Source organism: Musa acuminata, chromosome BXJ2-9 (assembly GCF_036884655.1).
Source record: "Musa acuminata AAA Group cultivar baxijiao chromosome BXJ2-9, Cavendish_Baxijiao_AAA, whole genome shotgun sequence".
Lineage (NCBI taxonomy): Eukaryota > Viridiplantae > Streptophyta > Magnoliopsida > Zingiberales > Musaceae > Musa > Musa acuminata.
The window spans coordinates 43,196,837-43,221,951 of record NC_088346.1 but is presented as its reverse complement, the minus strand read 5'-3'; the positions used below and the strand labels follow the sequence as shown (position 1 = coordinate 43,221,951).

General features: G+C 39.6%; 3 protein-coding genes and 1 non-coding gene across 9 annotated transcripts in view; 1 reads left to right on the top strand and 3 right to left on the bottom strand.

Moving 5' to 3' along the window:
* LOC103998682 (endoribonuclease Dicer homolog 4) overlaps positions 1-5,432 on the top strand; it is a 33,566-nt gene extending 28,134 nt beyond the window's left edge. For 2 of the 6 annotated variants that reach the window (XM_009420225.3, XM_018818224.2), the window contains 5 exons: positions 1,216-1,545; positions 1,624-1,987; positions 2,066-2,180; positions 2,440-2,577; positions 2,935-3,086. In XM_009420225.3, coding sequence (XP_009418500.3) covers positions 1,216-1,545; positions 1,624-1,987; positions 2,066-2,180; positions 2,440-2,577; positions 2,935-2,992 — 1,005 coding nt within the window. In that variant the 3' untranslated portion in view covers positions 2,993-3,086. Of the gene's footprint in view, positions 1-1,215; positions 1,546-1,623; positions 1,988-2,065; positions 2,181-2,439; positions 2,578-2,934; positions 3,087-3,949; positions 4,287-5,235 lie in introns of those variants that run through there. The other 4 variants (XM_065126524.1, XM_065126526.1, XM_065126525.1 and 1 more) reach the window with 4 other exon arrangements.
* On the bottom strand, positions 5,367-7,721 carry LOC103998681 (uncharacterized). The gene is made up of 4 exons (XR_010491419.1): positions 7,571-7,721; positions 7,323-7,491; positions 7,102-7,180; positions 5,367-5,888 (listed from the first exon to the last, which is right to left on the bottom strand). It is a non-coding gene; the product is annotated as an uncharacterized LOC103998681 (transcript).
* A 12,581-nt stretch (positions 7,722-20,302) lies between these two features.
* LOC135623494 (probable CCR4-associated factor 1 homolog 7) lies at positions 20,303-21,517 on the bottom strand. Its single transcript, XM_065126523.1, has one exon. The coding sequence runs from the start codon at positions 21,195-21,197 to the stop codon at positions 20,367-20,369; it is 831 nt and encodes a 276-aa protein (XP_064982595.1). The 5' UTR covers positions 21,198-21,517; the 3' UTR covers positions 20,303-20,366.
* Positions 21,518-22,432: 915 nt separating this feature from the next.
* Positions 22,433-24,392, bottom strand: LOC103998679 (large ribosomal subunit protein uL14x/uL14z/uL14y). The gene is made up of 4 exons (XM_009420220.3): positions 24,264-24,392; positions 23,902-24,186; positions 22,984-23,025; positions 22,433-22,706 (listed from the first exon to the last, which is right to left on the bottom strand). The coding sequence occupies exons 1-4, from the start codon at positions 24,274-24,276 to the stop codon at positions 22,624-22,626; spliced, it is 423 nt and encodes a 140-aa protein (XP_009418495.1). The 5' UTR covers positions 24,277-24,392; the 3' UTR covers positions 22,433-22,623.
* Positions 24,393-25,115: the final 723 nt, after the last annotated feature.

Sequence of the window (25,115 nt, the reverse complement as noted above, 5' to 3'; positions counted from 1 at the left end):
TTAATTGGCAAGAGTAAAATCGGACCTTGTGTTGTTTGATGATCAATTGCTTTTTAAGGTTTAAGTTTACATGAACTTATATAGTGATGTTCATTTTATGGATCTGGAATTTTCTTCTTTTACTTTTTTAGACTGCTTGCAAAACCACAAAGACTGGTAGATAATGAGAAAAGAAATAGAATTATTTTATCTATTGAATTTAATAAGCATACAAGAAAGGTCTTGTTTTCTCCAATTGGGAATCAGAATTGTGGTAAAGATTTGATAGTTTGGGGCTTTTGTTGTCTCACTAAAAATGTGAATGTCTTGAGTGCTTTTTCATTGAATGAATATTATTAGATCTTCACCTACTTCAATATTATTAGCTCTTCCCCTACTTCATTATTTGAGTGCCCTAACATTAATCTATGATGGCCTTTCTCTTATTATCCTCATAGTGTCAACCTGACAATTTTGATATTCATGTGACTGCAAAATGTCCATGAAGCTGCAATAAGAATGTGGAGGTGGATGCGTGGAGCTACCAAAAAAGATATAGTGAGGAGTGTTTTTATACAAGAATAATAAGTTGTAGCCCATCAGGTGATAAAATAAGGGGAATTTTATCTAAGAAAGGTATTGGAAATATTCAAAAGAGATACATAGACGTTGTGGTTAGATGATCTGAGTTTTTCAGGGTTAGTGGCTCAAGGAGAGTTCTAGGGAAACCTACGGAATATTGTAGTTGCTGTTTTATGCGTGTTTGTAGTTCTCTGTGTCTGAAAAACAAGATCCATGCTTGGAATTGTTATTAAAGGCAGATTTCTCATGATTAGTTGATCTGCATTTAATACAATAAGTTTCTGAGTTTTGGGCAAACCTACATACCAATATGGTGCCATGTGAACAGTATCAACGAACCATTCATGATGCTGGTTTATGGCTAGCTGACTCAGTTGCTGTATAGTTCCAGTTTGTGCTGTATTGTGCTGGCATGTCAGCAGAACAGGCATGCTGGTGGAGATTGAAATCATGTGTTTAGTAACTTACAAGATGCAATGCCAGGTAAAATAAGCAACATCATTTCAATACATGCATCCTCAGTTTGCTTGTCCACTTGTTGTCATAGGTTACTCTTTATAGATTTTACTTTTAGCCTCTAGTAGATGTTTTTCAATAGGTTATTTTTGTTTTTTCTCGTGTGATCAATTTTTCACCATGATTTAAATAATATAGGTACTTGGTGATATTGTTGAATCTTGTGTTGGTGCTGTACTTCTGGACACTGGATTTAACTTAAAGATTGTCTGGAATTTGATGCTTAGCCTACTCGGACCTGTCTTGGATTTTTCTAGTTTTCAGATAAATCCTCTTAGAGAACTTCGTGAACTTTGTCAGTATTTTAATTTTGCAATGAGGCTCCCAGATCCAGTTAAAGTTGGAGGAGATTATTGTGTCAAAGTAGAAGCTGATGTAAAAGATGAACATTTGATGTTCACATCAACTAACAAAAACTCAAAAACTGCTAGAAGAATGGCTGCACAAGAAGTACTTTCTATGTTGAAGGTATGACTTTTCTTATTTTCGTAATGAAAGTCACACTAGTCTTGAAACTCATTAGCCTTTTATTTTGTTCTCATGCAGGCTCGTGGCTACAAGCTTAAAAGTAAACCACTGGAGGATATCGTGCAGTCAGCTAAAAAAGACAAACCCAAACTAATAGGATATGATGAAGAACCTATAGTAATTGACAATTTGGATTCCATTCCTTTGGAGAAACTGCAAATCCAGACTACAGAAGAGACTCCACACTCATTAGGTCTTGAAAAAGCAAATGGTGCATCTTTGTTGAATTGCAGTGGAAATTCCTGGTCATCTAGAAAGGAATTGACTAGAGCTGATGCCAGCGAGTCTTGTAACGGAAACCATGGCCAAATTCAACAAACAGTGAGTGATTATGTTGAGATCAGTGGAACATCCCCAGGTGGCAATCATACGGAGACCGCTGGTATGATCCTAGTTAGTACTTGTAGAGGAAATATTGAATTTTACATGCAATTGGAATGTTCTAACCTTTGTCTTAAAGGTGCTTTGGCTCACAAAACAGCCAAGTCACGGCTGATGGAGATATGTGCTACTAACCACTGGCGTGATCCATTGTTTGAATGCTGTAAGGAAGAAGGTCCTAGCCATCTGAAAATGTAAGTTATTAGCATCCTTTCTTAGCCATATTTTCTGCTAAGCTTTTGTTAGGAACTGATGTATTGTTATTGGTGCTAAAACTCTCAAGCATGTATTAGTAAATGCACAGATGACTGGAACATCATCAGGAGCTAAAAATGTCTGCTAATCTGTTTAAAATATGCTTCAACAGGATCAACTCCCAAACTCTTTGTTTTTGTTGTTCCTTACAGCAGGACTCTTGGTAAGGTTAAATGATTGTTTCTGAAATATATGCAGGTTTACTTACAAGGTTACTGTTGAAGTCGAACATGAGTCTTCTGTGTGCTTGGAGTGCTTCAGTGAACCTAGGCCACAAAAGAAAGCCGCCCAAGACCATGCTGCAGAAGGTGCACTCTGGTATCTAAGGCATATTGGGTATATACTTTAAGTCTCTCTCCTTTTATCCCCTGCTCTTGCTCTTTCCATCACTCTGCTGATCCTTTCAAATTAGAACAATACTCATTATTCATGACATAGCCAAACATAGCTCAAGCCCAAAGCATTTTGTTTGCACTTAAAATGTGGGTTGAGAGCTATATATATATATATATATGTTACACTTTGTGAGTAGCAACAGCTGTTTGGGCTAAATGATTGATGTTAGTTGATGCCTGGGGTAGTTATCATGAGATTGACTAATTACACTTGAGAACTGTTATCAGCTGTGTATAATTTGCAAGTTTCTCACCACCAATTTTGAGTTCCCTAAACCAAAACCTTTCACTGATACAGTATACAGCCTGCAGCCTGTGAGATTTTAATTATTTTTGAAAAGCTTTGGACTCTGTGATGGTATGACATCAAAATGGTACGCACATAATTTGTTTTGGTCTCATTGGGTGTAATTGTACTGAACTTCTAAAGCTAAATGTCCTTTTTGTCTAGTTCCATGGCACTTAAGATTTCTTGATTTAATTGACATGTAAGATTTCAATATGATTGTGAGTCGTATCATATCATGTACAGTTTTGTCAGATCATATATCATCTAACTTGCTTGTTTATCATATCATATATTATGTAACTTACTTGCAAATCGTATAAGATTCACTTGAGGGTTTGAATTCTCAATTTTTTTTATATATTTTGAAGGTATCAGTTTAGCCGGTATATTTTGATAGTTCATAGTAAGATCTTGGATTTGGATCCTCACTTATCCTTTGCCAAAAAATTTTATTTGTAAATAATTAAAAGTTTATAAGAGTAAAAAAGAAAAAAAAGACATGTAGCTTAACTCTACTAAATGAAAGTTGATGAATAAGATCTTAGAAATCATATGTAAATTATTATCGGAGGCTAGAATAATTGGATATATCATAAATTAACTTTTTGATGTCAAATGATATCTTGTCCGAGTGTTTGAAGTGTTGGGTCATGGAGCAAATCTTGTTTCTTTATAGCTTGTTGTAAGCTTGGTGTCAGGAGTTGTTAAGTGGGTGACAAAGGATCCTGAAAACCAAGTCAAAGTATGTCTAACAAAAATCCTTGTGATGTTTAAGTTGGTAACTTAAATATAATGGTTGGGATTAAATGTGAAGTTAATTTACGAGAATGGTTTAAGGAGATTGTTGGGTGTTATTTAGACGTGAAGTGTCGATATAATCATCAAGTTTTGTAGTTAATATTGGCATGCAATATGCATCATTTCAACTTCGCGAGATACTTTGGTTGATGTGTTGGATTATCCAGGTGTCTGAATAGGTATCAAGTTGATAGTGACACATTGTCTTCAATTTTTCACATGTCAGTTTTGTAGCCATGTCACTTATGGCGGATGCAGGACCTTAGTATTATAGTTTTGGCATGTTAGAAGCGAGGGATGCTTCGCTTCATGTCTTCATGGCCAGAATCGATCGAGTTGGAGCTACGGGATGTTGTATGGTTGGTTTCGAGTGTGTCAGAGATACAAATGTTTCAAGATTGTAGATATAATTCAGAGCCAGGTTTGGTCATGTTGGAGATATAGGATGTTTCAAGATTGTATTCATTCGCGTCACTATCAATGGATGCTTCATGGCTTGATCCAGCCTTGTCGAAGATAGAGGACGTTTCTGGTTGGATATGGCCATAACAGGCCACTTCATAGCTTTTGATTCAGTTGTGTCAGAGACAACAATGTCATGGGTTGATTCGGATGTCTTGTGGATATGGTTAAAGCTCTGTTTAGCGAACTGCTTCATTGACGAAATAGCCATAGCTAGTAGTGTTAAATGAATGAGCTTAGAGTTCGTCGTGCTTTCATAAGAAGTATAATGAGAGAACTACTCGGTGTGCTACGAGCAAACATGGTCACAAGGAGTTGGACAACCTACAACAGAGCGTTAAAGCAAGATTCTTGGCTTGTTGTGGCTAGAAATGGGATCTTGAAGATGGGATTAAGTTGAAGCCCCACAACATCAATGGTCGTTCTCGAGAAGCAATTGCAGTTGGTTTGGTGGTATGACGTGATTTAGGTGTAGCATCATGTAGTAAGGCACCAAGCTTTTGGTGAACGAGTTATTGGTGCTGAGCCTTGCCGAGTTACGACCTGGCCAAATCTTGTCTTTCCGAGACCATCGGTCGCATGTTGCAGTTCAACATGCCTTTTCGGACATGGGATGCAACACAGCTGCAATCTTCGGTGTTGTTGCTCACCCATGCTGAGGTGCCCCTTCGCTTGCCGAAGCTTCTTTGATATTGTTTCTCGGTAATCAATTAGTCATTAACATCATATTAGGTCAACATAGTCATATCCACGAGGATATTTTATAAGAATATTTTTCAAATATTAAAAAGTAGTTCGGGTCGATTATGAACTAGTTTTCCTATGAAATATTAGTAGAAATATTCTTAAAAGATTAGAAGACAATTTGGGTCTATTACAGTCTTCCCTACAAGATCTTTATGAGATATTCTTTTTCCTTGAAGTCAATATAAAAAAGTATCCTTAGCTTTTGCGAAAGCATGATAATAGTTGCTGATAACCTATCTCTTCGCCTTGTTCAAGCACGGCCAACTATTGTAGCTCACTGTTTTGTTTCTCCGACATGCCAAGCTACTGCTCTACCTCGCGGAAGCCTGATGTGTTGTAGTCACTGCTAGGCCGTATGGTTTTTGCCGAAGGAGAAAAGCATGATGCATCGGAGGAATAGCCATAGAGGTAATTAGATTCACAAAGAAAACTACTGTAAGCTGAAACAGATTTCTCATGTAAAAACTCTTTCCAGTCATTAAGATCACTACATTAATCCATGTGAGCAAGTGTAACAACACTAGTTGATAATAGAATCACCAAATGTCCATGTCCTCTTTGTCAAAAGGTTTACGACAAAAACTTATCGAGAGAAACCATTTACTTACTGAGGTGTTTTCCCTACTTCCAAAGTAGATAATCTCAGAGTATCAGGGCTCTTCAGTTGCTCAAGCTGCTTCTTGCCTCGACGGAGTAAATACTCGATGTATAGGAAATTCTTGCGGTCGACATTCATCGCATTCTGGCGAAACTCAACTGAGACAATAGATTCAATCCTTAAACGCTCTTCTGGTTCCTTTAGACGAGCTGCCCGAAGAAACTCCCTGTATAGCCCTAACACCTGCCTTTGCAAGCCAGAGAGCTTTGTCCGAGAAGCCATGTCATCTTCCTAGTTAATATCCTCACTTCATCTTGGAGATGTTCCTGCAGCCTATTACTTCTCAACTTCGTTTCACCTTCCAAAAAGAAGGACAGAAATCCATTAGAAAGATGAAAACTTGTGCACCCAACGATCTTTGAAAGCATTGGTAATCCTAGGGCAATGTAGTCAAAGGCGCTTAGCGCCAAGATAAAGCCCAAATATGCAAAGCGCTCCTGAATATTATAATTTAAATATCCAATGCTGCAAGCTTATGAAGTGCTTTCAAATGGTATAATTTAAAAATTATATATCATGATTGATGAAAAGATTATATTAATACTAACGGATATAAAATTCACAGTTATGTTAATAAAAATATTAAAATATTACAGTAAGAGAAGGTGGCTGTGGGAGACTCCTAATTTTTTTGGTCAATTGTTCATTAGGACAGGGGGCTGAAGTACGTGGGAGTGTGGGAGGGGGAAAGGGGCTGCGACGGTGAGAAAGGAGTGGGAGGATGGTGTCATGGCAAGGTGGGAAGAGGGAGGAGGGATCAGAGGAGAGGATGAGACACAAGAAGCGAGTGTGTGTGATTGCGAAGGAGGAGGAGGAGAAAGCGAGAGATACCAAGAGGGGAATAAGCCGCCGCTGCCGCCGTTTGCCGAGGAAAATGCCGCAACAACAAAAGCTCGCTGGTGGAGACGAAGTCAGCCACCGTGCACCGAGGCTTGGTTCGATCGAACGAGAGACCAAATTGGGGAGACTCGGGATCGACTCAGGCACAGCCCAGCCTGAGTTAAATCAGGCGGGCGCGCCTGGGAACGCAAATATGGCATTTAGCCGCCTTTGCAGACCAACAAAACAGAGCTGCAATCTTCGTGGGGTTCCACAAAGACCACAACTTTGTGTGATTGAGCAACACTGCTTAAAGCACATATACCAGAGGACTATATGAGCAATAAAAATGCAGCAAAGAAGCATCTGCTCCGAAGGTCAATGTATCTCGAGAGGAAAGAATAGCATCTGCATCAAAAATTTGATCTTTTGGAAGGTGATATTTTTCTTTTGTTTCGCTGAAACCAACAAAAGTATGCAATCACCAAACCCTAGAAGAAGGGGAATCTTCAAAACCTAATATAACCCTTTCCCATTACAGATCCAAATTACTCCACATCTAATAGATGGCTTTGTTACCATTGGAAGCCACCAATATGCCCGAATCGCAAATCCGACAAGCCAAAGACTCTCATTCACCAAAAACTATCGTGAGAAGAAGGGTAAGAAAGAAAGAGGGAGTTGGAGATTACCCGAGGCGGCGTGATCTCGACGTAGGTTGGTCGACCGGGCCGGCGACCAGAGGGATTTTGGTGGTTCCGAAAGCTGTTGCTGCAAAATTGTGTTGCATCAGGTGATTATTCGTGAACTCGGTTTCAGACAAATGTTAGGGGAGGAGAAGAGAGGAGAGAAAACGGAAGAAGAAGAGAAGGGACGAGAGAGTACGAGAGAGGAGGAGAGGAGAGAACGGTACCTACGGGAGCGGCGAGGTGGCGGCCTGCAGCACCAGCAGAGAGTGGTCGGCCGACGATGTCGTCGGCAGCGGTACCAGAAGGGATCGCGTCGCCTACTGCGCGCCGCACGACGCCTCGATTTCTGTCGGTTCTTTTACTTACTTTATACCCATCGAGTTGTTCTCTCCTCTTATTTCATACATTACACCGTAGAATTATTAATCTTATCAAAGGACAAAATAATCATTTCATAAATCATCAATTTTACCAATGATAGTATCCCATCGAGTCGCTCTTCTTCCACCCTCAGCAAGACCTTATTGCCATTGATCTCCCTTCGCTCTCATGGCCTCGTGCTTTCCTGCAGGCTGGCCATCATCGAGAGGGAGTTAGCGATGGTCGACGAATTGGATCGCCACTCTTGGGCCTTCACTGATATCGTCCACATATATGACGTGGTGTCGAGAGTCTAGTGCCATAGGGCTCCCATTCCCAGCATGCAGCACTCCTCCTTCATGTGTGTTGGGTCGAAGGAGTGTCGGATGACGTTCGTGGTTGGTGGGCACGATGAAAGAAAGAGCACACTGCGGTCCATGCTAGCTTATGACGTGGCAGCTGACATGTGGGTCCACCTGCTCGACATGGCTTGGGAGTGCGACAAGTGTCGCGGGTTTGCATGCGATGTGTTCCGCATCCTCGATGGCTTCCCTATGATGCCCACATGCATAGTTCTCACGAACCGCGAAGGCCTTCAACGTGGCTATCTAGAGGTGAGATGACATGGAGGAGGGGAAGCTGGCGGAGAGGAGGTACCAATGCACGTGCGTGGTTAGCGGAGACAGGACAATGTGCATGTGCATGTACTAGCAAGAGAAGTAGATGGAGGTACTACTGGATGAAGGTGACGGGGCATGGAGGCTATTGGCAAACCTACCCGATGACGTGAAGGTATCACTGTAGATGGCAAAATCGATAACGCCTTAAATGATCATTTTACCATCGGTAAAATCAATAATTATGCATGTATTATTTTGTAATATATCTTTCGTTAGTAAAGACGATGACATTGCAGTAAATGAGGTTAAATGTCTCACTTTTATAACTATATATGGATGTCAATATAAATTTTTTAAATCTAGGGATCGAAATACTAAGAGGGTCTAACTACCAGAAGTGTTAAGGGAAAATATCGTTGACATCTTGGTTAGCTCGATGTGGTTCAGACCCGTATACGCATGATTGTTTGAAGTGTCTTCGAGATGAAAATATCGTACTCTTGACGTGCCACCTACATGAAGATTGAATCGAGTTGCTCGACTCACATACCTCAGGTACACTTGATCTTATGTCTCTATCGTGACAAATTTCAAATCCTCTCCCCACCGTGACAGATTTTAAATCTTCTTGTAATGGTGGGCTTCGAGTTCTCGCTCCACCATGAGATGATTCATATGCCCGACGTCAGTTTTACTCTTCTATCTCAGGTTATGATGTCTCTCCTCTCTTATATAAGTTCTTCTCGATCCTCTAGCCATCAGTTGGTCGAGGTTTGGGGTTTGTCTTCAGACAGTCCGAGGATGAAGGAGGTCGAGTTCTCTTCATCGAAAGGGACCTCTCCCATGATCCTAAGGGTTCTTTGGAACTTGGAGTCCATAAGTTTTCATGGCTGTGATTCGATGGTGAGCACACCTCTCTTGGATCATTTGTGAACTAGGTATTTTATCTCGATCGAGTTCAACCTATAAGTTTCCCAACCTGATCAACGCCCTTCGATGCTATCCAGGGACTTTCTACTTGTCTTATTATGTCCTTGAGATGGGCTTTCATCTTTCTTTTTACCTAGTGATAGTGTCATGCCTTCAATAATAGAGAATGTCGTTTTCCTAAATGATGTTTAACTCGTGGCACTATCTGATAATGTTCATTAGGGAATATCAGCATGCCGACATTACTTTGACTCGCACCCTCTTTGCCACTTATTTTCGATTGTGTAAGGGGAGAAGTGGCTACTACTTAGTCGCTCGGGGGGAGGGGGGTTTTTCAAGGTTAACGGTGCCCCTTCCAACAACAAGGGTTGGAAGGAGTGCTTCTTTCTCATGAGTTTAAGTCAGGATTACGGTTCAGCCTTACTTGGTTAATACGTTGCATTGATAACACCCCTCCTTGTCGAATAAGGAGATGGATCAAATGCTTTAATTGAGAGGATACTGTCTTCCTCTGAGATAGTCTGAAAGATAAATGAGGAGTGATTGGTCGACGAGGGTATCAACCTAGCTCCTTATTGGTCATAGGTGCCCTACAAGCCAATCACATGAGTAATAATAAGTATGACACACTATAGAGTCTTTTTTGCTTATTATTATTATTGGTATTCTCTCACTTTATATTGTCTATTCCATCTTATTTATAGAGGCCCCATATCAACTTAACCCTAATGGATCCTGCCATATTGGGTATTGGATCTCCACCCAACTACTCAAAGCTATTAGATTAATAGGTCTCTACCTAATAATCTCTTATTGACTCTTATTAGATCTCATCCATATGATCCAATAATTCAGAGGCTTATTAGATATCCAACGAGATAGGTGCTCCGTTGGATATCTCATATCTGAACCTCTACTCGTCATAACACCTACCATATATGTGTGACCCTTTAGGCCTAATATCGGGCTAGCCATGAGTCATACCTGTCAGAACTTATTATGACTCAATAAATTTTTATCTCCATAATAATTCACTCGACTCATCGACTACATACGTACTAGGCTATTACGCCGTAGTCCCTAGACGATACAAGAGTTACCATGTATCTATAGTCTCTCATCCATCTAATATCATAGAGACCATATACCGAGCATAGTACTGTCAAGCACATACGATTTCTACTTGAGTCTCGCTCTAATTGGATTCTCCCGGAGAACTCTTTCTCTCTTAATCAGAATGACTCTAGTCAGGGATTTGCCTGAGCAAGAACATATGAGATATTCCTCCCATGACACCGAGAGAGGATGATCATCTATCGACACTCAATAGCCCTCATAAGATTGGTTATCACTCCCGATGATCGGTTGTGTTAGTATACCTGGAACTTCCAAACATATAAGTCTGGTGTCAAAGAGTGGAGTACTCATATAGGACATCTTTGGTGTCTCAAGTCTAAGGACCAGATACACCACTGGAATGATAGAATCGTTGTCTGATAATAAGGCATCATCAATCATCCAGCATTTCGTGAGGGATCAAACTCATTCTCCAATGAGCATCCCCACATTAGCAGTTATGAGACCAATCGCCTCTATCATATGGATAGGTATACAGTACACATGTCTATCCGGTTATTTCATTGTCCCTCTCGAGTAACATATGACAGGTATTATTTATGATGTGTTTAAAGGTGAATTAATCTTATTATCGTGATCTCATCACGATCTGATTCTCATTGCACAGATCAATATATATATATATATATATATATATATATATATATATATATATATATATATATATATATATATATATATATATATATATATATATATATATATATATATATATATATATATATATATATATATATATATATATATATATATATATATATATATATATATATATATAAAGTGATAAAATATCAAATAATATAATAAGCAAAAAGAGTGTATATCATATCATACATGCTATTATTCATGTGATTGGCTTGCAAGGCACCTATGACTAGCACCTTGCACTTCGACTACCCTCTTCTTCAATCCTTTGAGGATGGCTCGATTGATATCCACGACGAGACCGTTAGTTTAAGGATAAAATATTAAGCTAAACCTTAACTGAATCCTGTAAGACTTGCAAAACTCTTTGAATTTTGCATTATTGAACTAAGTCCCATTATCGGTGATGAGGGCCTTAAGGATTCTGAAGCGAGTAACGATGTTTTTCCATACAAATCCCTTGACTTGCTTCTTGGTGATTAAAGCTAACGGCTCAACCTCCACCCACTTCATGAAGTAGTATATTCTCACTATGAGAAACCTCCTCTAATTAGAAGCTAGTGGCAAGGGTCCCAAGATATCCATGCCCCACTAGGCAATGGGTTATGTGCAATCAATCATGCTCAAAGAGACCATCAGCTAGTGTGATACCCGAGCAAACTTTTGACATTGGTGGCCTCCAAACATAGGTGATTGTGTCCTTACATAACGTCAGCTAATAGAAACCCAATTAAAGTACTTTGAATGTAAGGGTTCATCCATCTATATACCCCCTACAAATACCTTTATGCACCTTAGCGAGCACTCTCTCGACTTCATACGGTGTCAAGCACCTAAGACAAGGTTGACAAAATGACCTACGATATAAGCGATCATTAATTACATAATACCATGCTTGATGATTGATGCCTGACCCTCAAGCCACCTTGGGGTCAATAGGGAGTGCCCCGTATCTTTTGTAGCATAAGATCTTGTCGATCCAACTCAGTTCCTCCTCGACCATGGCCACGTCATGCCCTTCATGCTAGTCATAGGTGCTCTGCAAGCCAATCACGTGAGTGATGACATGTGTGACATGATATGCATTTTTTTTTTAATTTGATATTTTATCACTTTATATTGTTATATATATATATATATATATATATATATATATATATATATATTGTGATGTCCATGGATCTATGTAATAAGAATCGGACCGTGATGAGATCACGATAATGAGTCCGATTCACCTTTAAACACAGACTCTAAATAAATATGGTCATAGGTTACTCGAGAGGAACATTGAGATAACCAAACATACTGGTGTGTTGTATACCCGTCCATATGATGGAGGCAGTTGGTCTCATAGCTGCTTGTGTGGGGACACTAGGGCTACTGTGTAGGTGCTCATTGGAGAATGAATTCACTGATTGATTCATTCATAGAATGTTGAATGATTAATTATACTTTATTGTTAGGCAAGGATTTTGTTGTCCCAGTGGTATAACTAATCATTCGACTTGAGACATCAAGGATATCTTGTATGAGTACTCCACTCTTTAATACCAGACTTATAGGTTTAGAAGTTCTAGGTCTAGCGCAGTCCGTCATCGGGAGTGATAGTCAACCTTACGAGGGCTATTTAGTGTCGATAGAGGATCATCCGCTCTCAGTGTCATGAGAGGAATATCTCATGTGTTTTTGCTCAGACAAATCCTTGGACAAGGTCGTTCAGATTGAGAGAAAGAGTTCTCCGGTAGAATCCAATTAGAGTGAGACTCGAGTAGAAATCATATGTGTTTAACAACAGCATGCTCGGTATACGATCTCTAGGATATTAGATGGATGAGGGACTATAGGTATACGGTAAATGAGGATAAATATGTCCAAACGATTGGATTCTCCTATATCGTCTGGGGACTACGATGTAGTGGCCTAGTACATCTATAGTCGATGAGTCCAATGAAAATGAGCCAGAATGAGTTCTGATAGATATGACTCACAACCAACTTAATATTGGGCCTAGAGAGTCATACACATATGGTAAGCGTTGAGACGAATAGAGGTTCATATATGAGATATACGCCGGAGCCCATATCTTATTGGATATCTAATAAGCTCATAAATTATTAGATCCTATGTATGAGATACAATAAGAACCAATGAGAGATTATTGGATAGAGATACACTAATCTAAGAGGCTTGGGTAGTTTGATGGAGATCCAATACCCAATAGGGTAGGATCTATTAGGTTTAAGTTAATAAGGGACCTCTATAAATAGAAGGGAACCAAAGACCCATATGACATAGGCTTCTTAGTTGTCATCTCATATTCTCCTCTCCCTTTCTCCTCCTCAGATAGGAGGTGTGGAGATTTAGGCAGTGATTTGAGGAGCATCATTGTAGCCCTATTATATGGATCACCACTAGAGATGAGGACACTTGACCTCTTTTATCCTCTCTTATAGATCTGTAGGGATTCAGGGATATATGATCTCCCTAGGTAATACAGTTATCTCACGTGTGATTTTCAATTTCGTGGATTTTGCGCACCAATCTTCGCACGATGATGAACACCTTTTTTGAAAATTTAGGGTTTTTGTTTTCTGTTTTTCCACTATGCATGTGATGTCGCACTTATATTTCCTTACACTTCAATAGTTCGAGTCGGCAACATATCGACTATTTACTAGTCTTTTCTTAAAGGTCGGGTGGAGGCTAACCTAGCTAGTGCGACAGCTTGTGTATTTTCTACATAAGGTACCCGCAACATGTTAAGTCATGAGAAGCTTCGAGCTAACTATCGCACCTGGGTAAGGTATTTCACCATAGTCCCATCTTGGGCTTCGAAGCTCTTATCAAATTCTCTCGTAACCAGTTGTGAGTCAATAAAAACCATCAAGTCTTGCATTTGGAGCTCTCGGGCGAGTTGGAGCCTTAAGAGAAAATTTTCATATTTGGTCTTGTTATTGGAGATTTTGAACTCGAATCGTAGAGCTTATTTATGCACTTGCTTGTCTAGACCTTTCATGATAAGTTTAGCACTCCCTTTTTGATGTGGTGGAACCATCTATGAATAGGGTCTGTGCCAAGGGGATGTGCTCATCAGCTTTGACCTTGGGCGAGGGAGTCAACTTTGATATAAAATTCGTTAATACTTGAGCATTAATGGCAACCCTAGAAAATATCAGATCTCGAACTCGCCTAGCTCTATCAACCACCTCAAGATTGCCCAAGACATCAAATCGCAAAAGGATCTACCTAAATGGTTGGTCGGTGATCACTTGTATAGGATACATTTGGAAATAACGACAAAGCTTCCTTGTCGCCAATACTAGTGTAAAAGTCTACCTCTCAATGGGGGGCTATTGCTCCTCGACTTTGCTTAGTACACGTCTAACATAATAAATGGGTATTTGGACTCCCGAATCATCCCACACTAATATTTAGCTAATAGCCTGCTTGGTGGTAGTGAAATAGAGGCTGAGTACTTTACCCGGAATGAAGGAGAGCTACAGTAACTTGGCGAGGTGGTGCTTTAGCTTCTCAAATGCCTCTTGGCACTTCTCGGTCTATAGGAAATCTTTTGGATGCAATGCCCGAAAGAAGGGCAGGCACTTGTCGTCAAACTGGCATAGGAACCGACTAAGCACCACTATTCGTCATGTTACTTATTGCACTTCCTTCACCAACTGAGATGGATGCATCTTCAATATGGCATGGACCTTTTAGGGGTTTGCACTTTATTCCTCTCTAATGAACAATAAATCCGAGAAATTTTCTCGGGCTAACTCCGAAAGCACACTTAGACAGGTTGAGGCGCATGTTATATCTCATCAAAACTTGAAAATGTCATGGCCAAGTCCGCTAGATGCGAGTTAGTTATTCTGTTTTTGACTATCATATTGTCCGCATACACCTTAATGTTCCTCCCGATTTAATGCTTCAATATTTTATTCATCGTCATTTGATATGTTGCCCCTGTATTTTTTAATCCAAATGGCATAACTCTGTAATAATATATACCTCAGTTCGTGATAAAGAAAATATGTTTTCGATCCTCAAGCATCATCCTTATTTGGTTATATCCCAAAAACACATCCATGTAGATGAGGAGCTTATGGTACAACGCAACATTAACAAACTAATTAATCCAAGGAAGAGGGTAGCTATCCTTCGGACATGCTTTGTTGAGATCAGTGTAATCGATACATATTCTTTGATTTTCATTAGATTTTTTAACCATTACAATGTTAGTAAGCCATTGGAGGTACTACACTTCGGTAATAAGCCCTGCCCCTAACAGCTTATTCACCTCCTCCCTTATCGTCTACTAGCATACAAGAACTTACGAGGCTTTTGCTTTACAGGTCTAACCTCGAGGGAGATGTTCAGGTGGTGCTAGGCCATGTGGGGGTCTATTCCTAGCATGTCTCTCGATGACCATCTGAAAACATCGATGTTTTCCTTGGGAAAGTTTACGAGCTACACTCACTTCTATTGAGGGAGTGTCGCCTTGACCTTGACGACCAGATTAGGACAGACCTTGTCTAAAGGTTCCTCAACTAGTGACTCCATTAGCTTCGAATATGGAAGGGGCTTAGTGAAATCTCAGGGGTCCAACAATAATACATCAGGTCGAGCCTTTTTCAGTAAGGAGACTACCATTAGATAGCACTAGTGAGACTCCTTCGGATCGCTCTTCAGCTCCCTAATGACCATTAGATAGCATTTGTTGGGAACTTCATCACCATGTGATAGGTCAACACTATAGCCCTCAACCTATTAAGTGTGGGTCAACCTATGATCATATTGCACTTCGAGGAGATGCCAACTACCATAAACTTAGTCATCATTGTTTTGGAGTAGGGTTCATCACCGAACGTAATGTGCAAGCTCATAATCTCGAGAGGGGAGATGGAGTCACTCATAAACCCCATCAACGAAGAAGTCATAGGAGTGAGATCATTAGCTAATAGAATAAGTTTTTGAAAAACATCAAAGTAGAGAATATCGGTAGAGCTATCTATATCAATCATGTCCCTCTTTACTTGGCGTTAATTATTCTTATGGAGACCACTAGGGTATCATCATGGTTTGAGTCGAGGTACTCCATCTCCTCGTCCTTGAAGGTTATTTCTGAGTTATCTTCTGACCTCGAGCACTTCTTGATGATGGCTCAGTCGTAAGCTTTGTGACTCAAAGTATTATCCCCTCTTAAGGTAGATCCCCTGAGGATAACATCGATCTACCTCTTTACCGAGTCTTGAGGTGGGGGCGAAAGTTCCCAAGGTCTTCAAACAAATCTCCCGAGGTGCTCCCGATGAATGAGCTCCTCGATTTGTTATTTTAAATCACGACGACCATTCGTGTCGTAGCTATAGTCATGATGGAAGTGATAATATTTAGATTTGTCCCTCCTTTCTAATGGTGTCTTCATTAGCTGAAGGTCCTTCGAGAATCTTTTTTTTTTTTATTTGTAAGAAGACCTCGATTCTCATTATATTAAGGGGGTTAACTTGAGTCAATCTTGTTTTCTTCATTGAGGTGACCTGAGGTTAGAACCAATGGTGGTTGCTCCTATTGTAGCATCTTATGCGTCCTCGTTCTTATGACCATTACCTTGATAGCTATTTATTGGTTGGCCCTCTAGAGGACCTTAAGTACATTTGTCGATGACCTCCCTACTAAAGTATAGAAAAGGGGAGAGGGCCTAAGCCCCATCATGAAAACTTGAATCACGAGTGATTGATGAACTCCTTGCACACCTCGGATTTCGTTGGTGAACTAAGTGACAAAGTTGGAGAGTGTCTCTTCCTTCCTTTGCTTGAGTCCAAGTAACATTATCACTAATGACCTCAGATATATATTTTTGAGAAAGTAGAGTTCAAACTCCTTTGCAAGTAGAGCGAAGGAGCCGACCGAGAGTGGCTTTAAATAAGTGTACCACTCCCATGCTGAGCCTCTCGGTATCGTTGGGAACATGCGACACATCAAAGCATCCGAGGTGTCGTATTGATACATTTGGGTGTGCAAAAGTTGGTCGAAATTGATTACTCTTGGATGTTCTGGGTGAATGGGAATTGACCCGAGGTGGGATCGACCAGATTCTCCCCCTAGACTGTTGAAACTCCCACCGCATCTCATCTAGGTGTTGGTCCATTTGCCTTAATTGGATCCTCAAGTAGTCATCCATTGAATCCATCGATTAGGTTTTATATTCAAGCAGAGCAGAGCGGTGGTGTGTTGAACTCCATCTTGGGGAGCGGGGCACTCCTTCGGTTGGCAATTTCATTAACTTTAGGTGATCCTGAGATGTTGGCATTGCGTCAGTTGGGAAGATTCTGGCGAGTGCCAATGCCAATTCCAGTGACAGTTGAGGTGTCGACCATGGTTGAGATGGTAGCATTGCTTATTGGACTAACTGAGATAGGAGAGGGACGATAGCCTACAATAACATGCAACATGCCCACAAGCGTTTGTACCTAATGGGTGAGATTTAGTAACACCTTGGTTGAGACGAGCAAGTGGCTCGAGTTCGTCTCAGGGACTTTGGTTATTGAACATATGATAGTACCTCGTCGGCATCTAGACCGAAGTGAACGTATTCACATGTGGAAAGGATTACAGTTGCCCTCCTGAGTAAAAGTGTTATAGGCTAGAGGTAATGCTTCCTCATTAGAGCATTTGGCATGTGGATGTTCCTGCAACATCATGCCCTCTAGTGTTATGGTATTAGGAAAAAATATCATTGATGTCTTGGTCAACCCGACATGGTCCAAACTCGTATGCATAGGATTGTTTGAAGTATCTCCAAGGTGAAAACATCGTGCTCTCGATGTGTCACCTGCATGAAGACCGAGATCGAGGTTTCCCGACTTGGTCTTTCCGACGCTTAAGTTATTAATCCGAGATATATGAGTATGGATGTGAGTAGTCATCTCTCTTTACTCTATGTTAAAGACGAGCTTTTATATTTGATCATAAAGAGGATGAAGGAAACTTGCAATTGTCTTTAATAAACGACAAAAAGAAAGTTTTGACTTATAACACCATGTGACAGTGTCGTATTGGATAATTAGCTGTCAATATATCTCCTATCTAAGCTAATCTATAATTAGCCCCTCTAACGCTGCAAGCTGGAGTCAGACATAGATGAGTCTAGTGATTTTACCAAGCCGACTCGCGAATCGTCCCAAGTCCCGTGTCACTCGCAAACCAACTATGCGGCCTAGATCGTGAGTTTGACACCATCTAACGACCATAATACTAACCGTGGCTATAAATTTTTCCATCTGAATCAGCATTTATCCGTATTTAATCCCATTTAAGAATGAGGTTCTCAAAGGTATGGTTTATCGAACATACCGAATCGATAACAAATTTACAGGAGGAAGAGGAAGCAGCTCGCAGGTGTAGCTTTCGTCGTATGCAAAGATCCATTGTGGCATTGCAGTTGCCTCCTCATCTGAACCTGTCCAATGCTAAGGCGAAATGGCACCATCAGCAAACATGCAGACAAATGATCTTCCAAGCTTCATGTTACGTCAGTACCACCTTAGAATACATGTTTTAAGTCACAATCGAAGGCAGTAAAGAGATAAGTCCGTAAGTGGTTGAACTATTTCAACTTTCTAAAGTAATCAACATGTTGTACATCCAAAATCTCATTGTGTGACAAAATGATATCCTTTAGCCACTGATACTGCATTGAACTATTCCATTCTTCTAAAGAGGCAAAGCAAACTGAGAGGGATGATGAATCAGACAATAACAAAGACAAAAGTAGATAAACCTTCAATACAAGGATACTGCAGAATAACGTTTTACAATTTGATGTAGCATAAACGTTTCTTATTAAAACAAATAAGAGAATTTGAGCAGAATATATATTACTCCAGAATATGTCTCGAACAACTCAACAAAGTAATTACCATCGATTTCCAAAATGCAGCAGCAGTAAACGAGCAACCGGGACGAGCCTCCCGATGAGCTCAAATAAACCCCAGCTGAGAAAAACCAAGGCTCACAGCAACAGAAAGATAAGCTCAACTGAAAGATGTGGCAGCTCCAGCAACAGAAATTGACCCTGAGTTTGTAATGCTCAAAGTTTCAATCCAACGAAAACCTAAGCTCACAAACACTGAGCCACATAAACTGGACTTGATGATCCTGAGGCCCCAAAGTAGTAACAAAGACAAATGCACATGATTTTGTTCCATTAGCTGATCCAGTGATATCTCCATGTCACACCAACACTAATATTGAGCTTAAAGCCATATCAGAGGTAATTAGAAGCACGTATGGCACCATCGTTAACCAAAGTTTCTCAAATTTTATATCCAGGTTTCTTGAACCAAGTGTTGTTCCTTCTGTCAACAGTATATTATTATAAGTTTCTCAAATTTTCTATCCAGGTTTCTTGTACTACGTGTTGTTCCTTCTGACAACAGTATATTATTATACCTAGGACCTCATTTCGTGAATTCTATGACATAATAATGCAACTACAAAAATGCTACAATCTATTTTGTGTTTTATGACTTGTTCTTCAGACTTCCATGTTTCAGAATTATCAAAAAACAGCTGACTAAAAGCAAAATATTCATAAATGTATATTAAACCAATTCCTAAATAAATATATTTCCAAACTCCAGGATTCTATCAAACCATTTTCCACATCAACCAATGTATTCAGCCATAGATTGACAGTGTCATTAGTTCCTCACTTATCACATATATATTGATATACAAAGTTACAAACAATCAGAGGGAGCAACCCTGTACATACAAGCTTTTAGAAACACTAAAAGAAACTAATTACATTTTCCATAACCATATTAGAATTCATGAAAACAAAAACTAAAAAGTTATTACATTAGGAACAACAAATGAGTATAACAATGTCAAAATGTAAATTATATACCTTCGTACGAGGCAACCCCACTTCCTTAGCATTCATTTAATACTGGTGCCCTTTTTTCACCATCTACTCATATTTCTGAATCTAATTAAAGCAGCTCAAGTTGTAAAAATTTCCCGAGAAAGGTTATGTGGTAAACTAGGCAAAGAGACTTACAGACTTCAAACATGAAGAAAAGAATAAGTTCATACCATATAAAGTTATAAACCACCGAATCAATAGTGCAAAGTTTGAGATATACTAGAAACGAGACTTAATAAGATTAAAAGAATGGATAAAGAAGAACTCATACTTAATATTGCAAAATTTTACCTTTTCTATAAAAATACAAATACAGACTCCAGCAAGTTTGTATTAAATTCAATCACACGTCTTGCTAACAGGAAAATAGTAGAATAGGAAGCAAGACTGCGACATTCTTAAAAAAAATGCATCAGCACATTTTGTTAAATGATTAACAGAAATATGCAGAATAAAGCATGCAATGGAAGTATGAAATCACAGCATGTAAAAAGGAAAAACAGTAGCAGATGATCTAAGTTGAAAAAAACAAAAGCCAAGCAAGTACAAATGAAATGCAAGAAGCAACGCATACAACAACATGTACTCACCAAACCAGTTTTTTTTTTCCTTTCTTTTTCAAATTCATTGATGAATTACAGCAAACATCACCGTGTGTTTATGCCATGTTCAATATCCAAACCATACATCACCCCAGCATACCTCTCAATTGACCCATCAAAGTAACTGCCCATCAACTTCCTAAATGCGCGAGCAGTAAGCAAGCTATCTGAGCCCGCTTGATGGCAGATGCCGACCCTCTCGACCTCCAACTGCTCGGCAACCTTGTTAAGCCCCCCGTGGAGGCTGTTCGAGAACTTCAACAGGTGCTTAATGTCGTACACAACCGGGAAGAACGTCCTGACGAGCTCAAAAAACCCCTCTCGGGTGTCGGGAAGCCTTCTGCAAGTTAGGAGTTTTAGGAGGTACCCGAAATCATAAGCACAGTGGAAGGTCACCCAACTGACGGAATCGTTGAGGACGACGCCGGACGACATCAGGAGTTCGGCGAATCGTATCGCGTCGACACCGAATTCCCGATTTCTCACCAAATCAATGCCGGACCTGATGAGGAGGTCGATGGAATCGGGATTGCTGACGTCGCGGTCGACGTCGAACTCCCTGAAGTTGAACTGCCACATGACAGGGTGTCCGCCGGCAGCCGAGGAGGTCGGGAGGTTCCCGTCGGCGTCAGAGAAGGTCAGGCCGAGCTGGATAAGGTGGAGAAGGTCGACGTTGGCGCGGAGGATGTGGTAGTTCTGGTCGGCCACGGTCTTGAAGTCGCCGAGGGGGCGAACGGCGACGCCTGGGAACTCGGTGTCCATGGCGACGAAGGGGAAATCGTCGACGATCTCCCGGATCACGGCGAACTCAGCCTCAAGGTTGTTGGCCCAGACATCGCGGATCTCGACGGTGGAGGCGTCGTCGCCTTTCGACATGGAAGGCCAGGGGTTCAATCGGTGGCGTGATCGCAGAGGAGGGGCATAAGAAACCCTAGATATTGGAAGGGGGAGCGAATCGGAACCCTGTAATGGACCAAATCGACAGAAGGGTGAGGCCGAACGAAAGGGAATCGTGAATCAATAAGGATCAAACGGGGAAACCAGGAATAAATTAGGGTTCTCGACGGCGAAACCATTTTCCCCCGTTTTTTTTTCCTTCGTTTGAAATTTTAATTTTAATTTTTTTTTTATCGTGCCCGTTTACTCTGTTCTCGTTTCTCGATTCTCCTCGGATTTTTTTTTGATAAAATATAAGTAATTCAAGTTGGGTCTGACATCGACTGATATTTTAAATATTAGAATTTATCGAAGAAGATTTAAAACCTTTTAATATTTGGTAAGTGGATACGTTGAATCATCATCATATTAATATTTTAAATATAAAGATTTGTTGAATGAGGTCTTCCACCTTTAACAATAAGTTTTTAATATTTGATAAGTGAATATATTACACTAGTCGCATATTTCATATTTTAAATATAAAGATTTGCTGGATGAAGTTTTGAATCTTTAATATTTGGTAAATGGATTCAGTAACAAAATTTATCAAATAATATTTTAAAATTTTATATATCTAATATATTATTATCGAGTTAATATTTTATATGTAAAATTTATGGAAAACATTTGGCACATTGAATCTTTGATAAGCAAGTGTAATATGATATACTTCGATCGTCTTACCCCTAGTGTGCATGATACCTGCATAGAAAAACTCTATCGAAAGAAGGTAAAATTTATGGACCCGATCACCTTATCACTTAATTTATGGACCCGATAACCCAATCACTGAAACTCAAAGATGTTCATGATATTTACTTCCAAAGTTTCATATAGGAAAACACTCCACTTGCATATATAAGTATACATAAACATGCTTTCCTATATTAAATTAAGTAAATATCATGAGAAATTACAACGCTTCATAAAAATGGCTACAGAATGTAATTCACAATAAGCCCCATGGATAATTCACATTGCTCCTCAAATTTGTCAAACAGCGCCTGTAAGATCTAAAAGAACTATAATTTTTCTTAGCACCAAACATTCCAACCATAGAGTGTTGACTAGAGTCCTAATTAGATTAACTAGAACAACAAACGTTAAGAAGTCCAATAAAACAGCATATCTTCCAGCACTACCAACAACCAGTTGCCTGATGCACTTGAGACTTGAAATAATAGAAAGAGACCGTTTAAAATTAAAATGTGACCAACAGCAGAACATCAAATCCATAAGATGAAGAACTCTAGTAAACATCACTAACCAGGGTAACCAACTCAAACAACACTGATACATACTATTTCTTGAAACAAATAAACATAAACCAAAACCTCAGCTCTTGACCCCAAGAACCATGACCCTACACGATCGCATTTGCTGCACTAGCAATCCTTGGCCACAAGTCGGCACATTCCTTCCCGATGGGTCCAGTAATAGCAGATCCTGCAGCAAGCAAGCCAATTTCTAATGAGTGGCATAAATGTGATCAAATACTTGAAACAAAAATCATAAATGTGATAGACCCCGAAAACAATTATAGGCTGAATGAGTGGCATGGTTTAACAATAACCACATGTCTATCGTCTGATGGCATTACTGCTCAGGCCCCAATAAGCAATATGTTTCAAAAAGTGATTAAGATGACACAGCTTCGTTTGTAATTGTCCTTAAGATGTCTCATCTTTCAAAGTGAAAATTTCCCACATTCCATCTGACATACCTTTCATTTCTCCCTTCGGGTTAACAATCACTCCAGCATTATCTGTATCATATGAAAGATAAAGCATTAAATGGCTAAAATATATGAAAAAACCAGTTGAAATGTCAAGAAAAATAAAGAAAAGTTGAAGTTCCTGCTTTGCCACTAAAATAGAGAAACAGCCATTGCAGTCATTAGTTGTGTGAGCAACAAAAGCCATTGTTACAGTCGCTGGACCAGGCAAGCAAACAGCAACCAGCCAAGAAAGCAACATCAATAGTCACTTAGGCAAGCAAAAACAGCTGCTTCATCTACTAGCAAGCCAAGCAGCAGCCAGGTATCTTGATCAAATAGGAAAATAATACAAAATAAACAGGAAAACAAATAAAACGTAACTTATTGCTAATTGCCATTGGCTGTTCACAAAACCATAATGGTCATTCATTGATCATTCACATGTGCCGTATCATCCTCATCCTCACAGGTAGAGCATTGTGGAGTTTAAAATAAGAATCCAGATATAAATTGATATGATCATGCGTTTATGAATAGTGTTAGCACTTTGTTAACCGCTTCTCTTTCTCTTAACACAACAAAACCAGTAAATACTTATTTTATTCTACCAACATTAGATGAATTAATTGGCCAGTAAAAGTGATTTAAGTTTTACACACATGCCATGCTCACAGGTCAAGTCAAACTATCTCGAATTCACAGCAAATTCACGTTTGAACAAAATTTTCAGCTAAACCAACTATGAGGAGTGACCCAAAATCGAATAATGCTTCTATCAGTCCCCAGTAAAGAGACATGATTTTCCATATATAATAACCCGTACTCACATGTTATTCACTAATTAACAGCAACGATAAATGTAACATATGACTGGAGAATTAAATTAATATCATGCATTTTGCAAATGGAGATCATCCAACGAACCTTCAAAGTACATGTAGACGCCATCCTTTCGGCGCCACGGCTTGCGCTGGCGGACGATGACGGCGGGCATGACCTTCTTCCGGAGGTCGGGCTTGCCCTTCTTGACGGTGGCCATGACCATGTCCCCGACGCAGGCCGAGGGCAGGCGGTTGAGGCGTCCCTTGATCCCCTTGACGGAAATGATGTAGAGATTCTTCGCCCCCGTGTTGTCCGCACAGTTCACCGTCGCCGCCACCGGCAGACCCAGCGACATCCGGAACTTGTTACCCGCCGTTCCTCCGCGCCCTACAAAAGCCACCGGAGATCATTGAACAATCTGAGATCGATCGATCGATCGATCGACATGGAGATGGGAGGGTTACCTCGCTTCGACATCTTGGAAGAACTCGAGCAGCGAGGCGATGCGACCACGGGTTTCGGCAACGGCCGTTGTTTCTCTGGAGCTTTATATGGCGTAGTGCGAAAGGAGTCGGTCTAGGGTTTTCCATTGAGCAATAATATTACAGTAATACCCCTGAAGGTGGGGACGGTGGCCAACTGGGCACAAGTTCTGGGACCCAATACAAGCAGACGTGGCCTAATATTATGGCTTAATTTGTAATGCTCATTAAAAAAGTACAAAAGTAAAAATATATCATTAGGAATTTGTTTCTGATTTTTTATGTAAAAGAATATGTTTGATGATCACAAGCTCTAAAGGATTGGAGAATGGAAGAGAATTGTCAACCGTTTGAAAATGTGGCTACAAGGAGTTTGCAAAAGGGGCCATTTATCTTGAAAATATTCTCATTTTTGGTGCTTTCACCTCTTTTTCGCTTGTTTTGAACCATTAGAGTGTTTTCATTTGATTCATTTATAGTATTTTTTAATAACATTTATAATATGTCTATTGATATACTGAAAATACTATAAATATATTATATCTCTCTAATTTTCATTGCCCGTAAACTATTATGATATTATATTTTTAAGCTTGTAATTGGTTTAATTGAGGTTTTAAGTCTATTTGAATCATTTATAATAATTTTTAAATATATTTTACAGTATTTTTATCATGGACAAAATATTATAATAAGTTATTTTTTTATTTCTATTCGAGTGACATTATTCGTAATCTATTATAAATACCTATTTGAATCATATATAAAATAATTTTTAGTATGTTTTGATTCCATTTGACTTATTTATAGTGTTTTTATTACGATAGCTAAAAT